General features: G+C 46.7%; 1 protein-coding gene across 15 annotated transcripts in view; it reads right to left on the bottom strand.

Moving 5' to 3' along the window:
* Positions 1–442: 442 nt before the first annotated feature.
* RFX2 (regulatory factor X2) overlaps positions 443–8,210 on the bottom strand; it is a 98,794-nt gene continuing 91,026 nt past the window's right edge. For all 15 annotated transcript variants that reach the window (XM_043536128.1, XM_043536126.1, XM_043536130.1 and 12 more), the window contains 2 exons: positions 3,894–3,936; positions 443–3,160 (listed from right to left, as the gene is read on the bottom strand). In XM_043536128.1, the coding sequence (XP_043392063.1) occupies positions 3,051–3,160; positions 3,894–3,936 (153 nt within the window). In that variant the 3' untranslated portion in view covers positions 443–3,050. The remainder of the gene's footprint in view (positions 3,161–3,893; positions 3,937–8,210) is intronic.

Here is an 8,210-nt window from a genome sequence, read left to right as displayed (position 1 = left end):
CCAGCCAGCTGCTACCCTCTGTCTCCGTATGCTAGGGATGATTATGGGGTTAAGTTCAATGGAAGTTCCCAAGTCAAATCCTGCTCTCATCCCTCCCACAGGTAGCTCCAGTGATGACAGTAGCAGGACTAAGGTAGGTAGATGTTTATTCCTTCCGCATCTGAGATGAGGGGGAAGCCTTATGCATAGGCCATTTCACTGAGAGCGTTTGTTATTTGGCCAGCCCAGTAGCAAATTGGGAATAAGTTTGCTGGACAGCAGGCGTGAAATGGTCCTGAGCAGTCAGTGCACCCTGGTCATGTGGCCAGCACAGAATCACTAACTTTTTAGCATCTGTTCTCTACTGTTTTTCAGACTCATGTGGAGGGAAAGCTTCCCTGGCCAGGCCCAAACCCTTGCAGCTGTATCTATGCCACATGGGAGGCTATATAAAGATAGTTTGATATAAGTACAAAGGCCCCTCCACCACCTGCCTCTGTGAACCATGTTTATATGGTATTTGGAGGAGAATATGGTTGGGGGGGTGGACTGTCAAGTCTTCAGTGTTCCCCCGCTTCACTTCCATCCCCTGACAATGATTAAAGTCGGGGGGTGGGCGCAGTAAGGCATTCTCTGTAATTAAGGCTCTGAGGTGCCAACTCACTGTGGGGTCCTATCCTCTTCTCTCACAGCAAGCACCACGGCACAGAACTCCATAACCCAAGCAGATAACTCCAACTGCAAACCAGCAGCTGTGTCATGCCAAAAGTCACCTGCAAAAGGCTAAGCCTGAAAAGTAAGATGACCAGGTTTGCTTTAAAATGACAATGCACTAGACCGCCTCTGTGGATCCCGTGCTTGCCCTCTGACTGCCTACAACAGCAGCCAACTGCAGTAGGGTTTGGGTAGATAAAGAAGGAACTGGGGCCATAAGAATTTGTTCTCATAGGTCTGAGCATGCATGTTTATTACTGTTTTTAAGGGCGATTTTTGTGCATGTCCCTTTTGAGCATCTATCAAAATAGCAGGCAGACCTCATTTGTGGCAAGCAGAAGTTTGATGTATTTAGTGGTTACAAGCCGCAGAGAATAACCGCTGCAGTTAACATCAAATGCTTCAGGAGCAAGGGAATGTAAGACTGGGGTGGTTGTCTTTAAGCCTCAGCATCTGAGGTTGAGACACTGGCTAGGACACTAGACGGTGTCGTTCTTTACAAATTTAGTTTTGCTAATAAGTCTCACTTTCCCATGTCTCTCCCTGAGTTTGTGACATATTTATAGACACACAGCACCCTCGCATGGACAAACGTACTGTAGCAAGATCTGCTACTTGATTCCTTTCCCTTAGCTCTCACACTTTAAAAAAAGATTGCTACTGCAATATTAGTACCTTTTGGAATTAATGAGTATTATATAGTGGATAGATTATACTTGGATATGCAAATGTACATGAGGGTCTTAGGAAAAGCTCACAGCAAATACTCAAATCAGAAAGAATAATGAAAGCTAGTTATGACACCGCATTTATTCACAAAGATTTGCACTTTTTTTTTTTTGCAGTTTGGTTTGATGCTAGAATTTTGTCCCTTCTCACACCGCATAGGTAATGACATAACATAAGCCCTCCAGGCCATAGCAGTGTACATAAACACATTGGGACAGAGTTCTCTAAGCCACACATGTTCAGTGTTCGGTCACAGCAATGAGAATGATCTGAAGTGGTAAATGATACAAGGCTGGGAGTTGCCACTGTAGGGTGGAGCATGAATGTGGCCAAAGGGCCCCACCAGGAGCTCATGAATGCTACATGGAAACTGGCTAATTTACTGTTTTCAGACCTCGTATTCCGAGCGACAGGCACTACTGTATCAGTTTAAACTGGAACGGCAGAGGAAAGCAGGTGCGCTGGTCCTCCCTAAGGCACTGCAATGTAACCCCAGCATCCATGCTCATGCCACGGGCCTGCGCCCTGGGTTAGGTGCCCCCCGCCCCCCTGCCCCGGACCCTACATTCAACATTTTGGCAGCATGGCAGATCTGACTCTTAAAAATTATAACGGGTGCTGAGGCTCTAGGCCTAAATCTGCCTTGCGCTGAAATATCCCAGTGAGGATGTATGTGCCTTATTCCTTTTGTTGTCTCCCTACAGTTACTGTTTGCATTAGAACATGGAGGGCAAAGAACAAATGTTGTGATCAGCTGCTGCTTCCTCCAAATCCTTTGGTATCTCAAATCAGACATAAAGGGTCCCAGACGCTCCCGCAAGAGTCAGAGTTCTGGACCATTTACAGGGCGGTCACAGAATCATCCATGGACTAAAATACACAGCAAGTAACAGAGGAGCGGGTAGGAAAGTTGTCATGCAAAGTCCAAACTACACACTACGCACCACCCTGCACGGGTCAGACAGACACATAGCACAGGGCCCTTCTCTCCAGGTAGGTACAAGAGAAGGTTGTACTGTAATCCCACAGTGTGAACGATTTGGCAAAGGCAGGGCCAGGCTGGACGCCCCATCCCAAAAGGGCATAGGCGGGTTCTTCTTGGGCACTGACTGGTGCAAGTTCCATATCACAGTGAAGTCTGAAAAAGCGGAGAAGAAACCCAAACGCTTCCCCCTGAAACAGAAGCCCCCTTAACCCCTAATCTGACCCCCTCTACTCCAAAGCAACCTGATCAGTCCAACAGGACTCAAGCAACCTGTCCTGAGAGCATCCCAAGGCCAGGGAATTCAATTCATTGTCAACAATGAAGGCATTGTCCTTCATGGATTTTTTTTGAACCGTCACCCTTCACCTACCACTTGTGCTCCTTTTACAGGGAGACAGATGGAGAAAGCAGGCTTCCAATCGGCTCTTCCTCTATGGACAAACTGCTACCCTCTTCACAAACCGCTGCATCCTTTACACATGCTCACATGGCCTTAAACCCTTTCTCGAACAGAAGTAAACATTAAGATAAACTAAGAGGCACTAATATCGCCGAGTACTAGGAAACTCAGGCTTGACTTTCAAACCCGGGTCCAAAAGTCTTCAGACGTTTCAGCTGGCTGGAGGAAACCCAAGTCCCTGTTCTAGATCTCCTGCAGCGAGTAGCCGGGGTCGCTACGTTCTCGCTTCACTAGTGGCTCGCCGACACTTCGGGAATCTGCGTCTGCCTCGCCTCCAAGGTCGCTAATGTCATCTGTGGAGGACAATTCCCAGCATCAGCATTTTTGGGGGGGGATAGAAAGGTGCAATTCAGTTAAACCAGAGGCCGGAGGTAGGTTGCGCCAAGTTTTCATTTACTTTTTTTTTTTTTTTTTTTTTAAAGTATTTTCATGCAACATTATTTCTCCTGAGATGGCACCCTGGAAACTGACCATGTCCCCAGACCACAAGTTTCTGCTCCCCACAACAAATGAACTGAATATCGACTTAAAGGAGCTACCTCTATATGAGAGGTGGGCAAACTACGGCCCGTGGGACCGTCCTGCCCGGCCCTTGAACTTCTGGCCGGGGAGGCTAGCCCCCAGCCCCTCCCCTGCTGTCCCACCTCCCCCACAGCCTCAGCTTGCCGTGCCGCCAGCGCTCTGGGTGGCAGGGCTGCAAGCTCCTGCCAGGCAGCGCGGCTGCCAGTCCTGCTGCTCTGAGCTGCATGGTAAGGGGGGCGGGAACAGGTTGGATAAGGGGCAGGAGGTCCCGGGGGGCAGTCAGGGGACAGGGAGGAGGGGGTGGTTGAATGGGGCAGAGGTTCTGAGGGGGACAGTCAGGGGGTTGGAAGTGGGAGGGGGCAGGGGCCAGGCTGTTTGGAGAGGCACAGCCTTCGCTACCCAGTCCTCCATACAGTTTCGGAACCCCGATGCAGCCCTCAGGCCAAAAAGTTTGCCCACCCCTGCTCTAGAGGAGAAAGAGAGAATAACAGAGTTGGACGATACCTTTATCCAGCAGTGTTGAGGACATGGATGCAAGGTCACTGAACTGAAAGAGAAAACAACTCGGATGAGTGAGGTTTAAAGAGTCCCCTGGATGTACATCTGTCAGCTGTTTCAAACCCATTATAATTAATAGCTGATTTTAAGCCCTTAACTGAAGTTACAAATCTTGGCAGCTTATTCCCAAGTAGCACAGAAGGAGGTGCTGAGCAGTCAGGGACTTGAGCTGCCCAAGACCATTCAGGCCAGATGTTGCCTCCAGGGCCAGATTAACCATTAGACTAATAAATCTATAGCCTTAGGCCCTCCTATTTTTAGGCCCTGCTGGTCAGGCAGGGGGCACGGCCGGGGCCGGGTGAGTGGGGGAGTGAGCTTGCTCATGCAGCCCTGCTGGAGCGCTCCTGCCAGCAGGAAAGGCAAAGCAGCTTCCTGTGGCTTGGAAGGAGCTCAGCCAGCTGGCAGCTCGTGCTGCAGGAACACACTGCCAGGCACCCGGTTAACACTGGTGACCGGACACTAAAAATCCAGTTACCACGGGAACCCGTGCCAGCTGTGGGCGTAGTTTGAGCAGGCATTGCGTGCCCTCTCCCCGCTGATTTCTCCAGAGCTCTGCTTAGCTGTCAGGGAGGGAAGAGGCTCCCTCTGTCCCTCTCCTGTGCTGAGGCTGGCAGGAGTTCCAGGATGCTGGGTCCTAGTGCCCGTCACTGTCATGTGTGCTGAGTCCTGTTTCTGGACAACAGGTTAGTTCCTGGGGAGGGTGAGGGGGGGCAGGGCAAAGGGGTGGCAGGGGGAAGAGGCAGTACCAGAGCAGTAGGGTGGGAAGCTTGCACAGAACCTGCACACACTCTATTCAGCTCCAGCCAGAACAATTGCCCCTCCCATGTATAAGGAACGAATTCCCACACGTCTGTAGGAAAAACAAAACAAACCATCCCATTCTGGATACCAGTCCTTGAACTTTTACAGAACCTTCCATCGAGGGGCTTTAGATGTATGATGCACTGTGTTCAATACTGTATTGAACTGTACTAAAAATCAAAGAAATCTAATTTTTTTCTATGATGTATTTTTCTGTACTGGGATGCACAGGGCAACTAAGTTCTTTCCTTATACTCAACCTAGTTCTACAGGCCAATGCATCTTTGTACTTTTAAGGGGTTGTAAAAGCACTGGAGGAAGCTCTACACACAATGTTGTGGGTTTCTCCCTCCCCCCCCCTCAAGAATTTTAAATCCACTTCTTAGCAGGCGATGACAGACTAGTTGAATAGACTAAAGGCAGGTTCTGTCCATTTGCTGGTTCTCCAGCAGTTTAATCCATCATAAAAGTACCTCACATTCGATTTCTTTTGAGTTTCATTCCAAAAACTTAAAGCTAAATAAACCTGAAGTTAGTCCTCATTTTTCTGCCCCAACTCAAACTCACTTCTTTCCCAAGTGGAAAACATTGGGTAGCATGGAATGTGTGTGATTTGAGAAGGGAATGAGAACACAGGCCCATTCCTGCTGACAGTCACACCTGTGGAGTCTTATTGACTTCAGGGAGAAGAGATTTTTGCACAAGAATAGATTTTGGTCCCTTCTGCTTTTTCACACCTGGGATAAGCAGAATCTCATTCACTTTCCTCCCCTAAACTCTGAGCACTTTAAGGGAAAAAATAAGCAAAGTCTGCTTGATTTACACCTGCAAACGAAACGGGAAGCTCTCCCTTCATTCTACACCAGCCTTAATGTAACAAGAGCGTCACAACAGCAGCCTTGGTTGGACTGTTCCTTTGAAAGATCCTTAATGGTTCTTTTAAGATGCTGATTTTCAATGAAGTCTTTTTGTTCAGGGAATAGCTCTGTTTTGTCAACTCCTAGTGACTCAAAAGCTGAAAGGCTTTACATTAAGTTTGTTTAATGTTTGTACAGTGATGTTGAAGAACTAACATAGTACAGGAGTGCTAAATATCATGACTGGGCTGGGCAACCATCTAAAGATCTGTGTCACTTCTAGCTGTTACCTTTTTCTTACAAAAAGGAACGAGGAGTCCGGTGGCACTTTAAAGACTAACAAATTTATTTGGGCATAAGCTTTCACGGGTAAAAAACCCACTTCTTCAGCTGCATGGAGTGAAAATTACAGATGCAGGCATTATTATGTGTGTGTGTGTCTACCTGCGTGCTGGTGAGAGTGTGAGACTGGGAGTGGGTGTGCAGCTTGTCACAGCCTCACAGGATGAGTGGGAGCCCAGACCGGTGAGTTAGGGGGCTCCGTGGTACCCCACTCTAGGTGGAACCCCGGGAGGAACCCATCACAGCTCCCATTTAAGTCAGTGAGCAAATTTGTATCTAACATGCACAAAGCCCATACACAGCTCAAGAGACAGAAATTGACTCTCGTAATGTAAGAGGAGAAACTTGCTTATCCATTTCTGAAATCGCGAGCAGACCATCACTATTAGAGACTTGGACCTAAATTTTGTTTTTAAAAAAATGTAATACCCAGAGCATTTATATTATTATTTGTATTACTGTAGTTCCCACGAGCTCTAGTAGTAGCTAATAATAGCTAGCACTCTTACGGCACTCTTCATGTGTAGATCTCTGTCAGTAAACCGCTCTAATCACAAACAAGCAAAACATATTTGCCTCTTTCGAGTTTTTATTGTTACTTGACATCTGTAGATCAGACAGCTCTGTGCAAGGCAATTTCTTTCATTTAAAATATGATCTTCTGCTTGAATGGCCACAGTGCCACCTCCTGGACAAAGAGAGCTGCTGAGAATCAGTGTTGGTCAAAGGCACCACGCTGAGGGATCTAAAACTCCTTGTGTGCTGTCCCCAGAGTGCCTCACTGCTGAGCTAGACAGAGAGGAGGGTTCAGTCTCCATGGCCCATTTAATGTTTGGCCTTTCTTTGGATGTATCTATGAAGGGGGCAGATTAGTGCCAGTTGAGGTGCTGGAGATCTACTGGGAACACTGTCAAAACTGCACAGCTGGGAGATGGCAGGGACTAACGTACCTAGGCTAGATTCAAAGCAGTGGCTTCAGAGGTGAAAGGCTCCATCTCCTATTGCCACTCCTCTAGGCCACTGAGACACCAGACACTACTAGTTTTTATCCCCAGTTAATTTTCTCCTACAGGATAGAGTATCCTGAATTGGATAACCACTTGGCCCTTGTCAAAGACAGCATCCCTTTTTAAAGAATGTATCTAGCTGTGAGGCCCAAACTTCTACCTTACAGGACCCTAAACTCAGTCTGCAAATCTGTGAGCTCCTTGTGGAATTAGGCTTGAAGCACTAAACAAGCGCAAACTTGTGCTGAGCAACCTGTCAGCATCAAATGGCAGGATGCTGGGTTTCTCTGGGCTCACAGGCACACACACGACCATACACACGTGGCACCTTTCCTCTCTGCTGCCTGTCTGCTCTGCTCTTAACAGCAGTCATTGGATTGCAATAAATAGCATTCACGTTGCGTGTGTGTATCCAGCAACTGAAAGAGGAAGCAGAGCTACCGTGAGGCCTTTCACCTTACCATGGCCACTCAGACAGCCTTTAAAGAGCAACTTTAAATCAGCTGCATTAGTTACTTTGCTTGCCTCTGTTATTTTAGTAAGTCACCTGGAATGATAAATACTTCTGACTTCTTGCAGTGCCTTATTACTTTATAATAATTGAGGCACCAGCTGAACTGCTGGGTAAGACCATGAAAAACAAAGCTGTAGTAAGAACATAAGTTAGTAAGAGCAATAAAATACTGAGGAGATGTAGGTGAAAAGATGGGATTAGTTCTCTTATGCTCTGAAGAATCCTTCTCCTTCTGAAGTTTATGGCGCATACAAATATTTAAAAGAGTCTAACGAAGGAAAATCCAACTGTCAAACAGTTAAAGCCCACAATCAGGGCTTGTTAGAACTATAAACAGAAATAATTCCATAGCATTTTAAAATTCTTTTTTAATTAAAACAAGTTTTTGTGTATTTAAACAATCCACTGCAGTGTTGAGGTCCTAACAAAATTAAGCCCTGGGCTAATGGATCAGAATCGGAAAGTGAAACTAACTAAACAGAGGGTGAAACTTGACTTGTCTAGGTTCACTGAGTCAGTTGCAGGGAAAAAAAACAACAACAGTATAAACTCCACATAGCAAATTAGATTTTTAAATGTATTTGTTTTAATCTAGCATGTTAATACTAACAAGGAAACTTTCTTACTAAATATTTTCTATGTGGACAGCAAGCTTTAAGGGGACACTATAAACTTGAGATCCAGTCGGTTTAAAAAGTGATTTGGCAGTGGCTTTAAGTGTAGCACCTGTGTCCGAGGCCCA

Source organism: Chelonia mydas, chromosome 25 (genome assembly GCF_015237465.2).
Source record: "Chelonia mydas isolate rCheMyd1 chromosome 25, rCheMyd1.pri.v2, whole genome shotgun sequence".
Taxonomy (NCBI): Eukaryota; Metazoa; Chordata; order Testudines; family Cheloniidae; genus Chelonia; species Chelonia mydas.
This window is presented reverse-complemented; position numbering and strand designations above follow the sequence as displayed.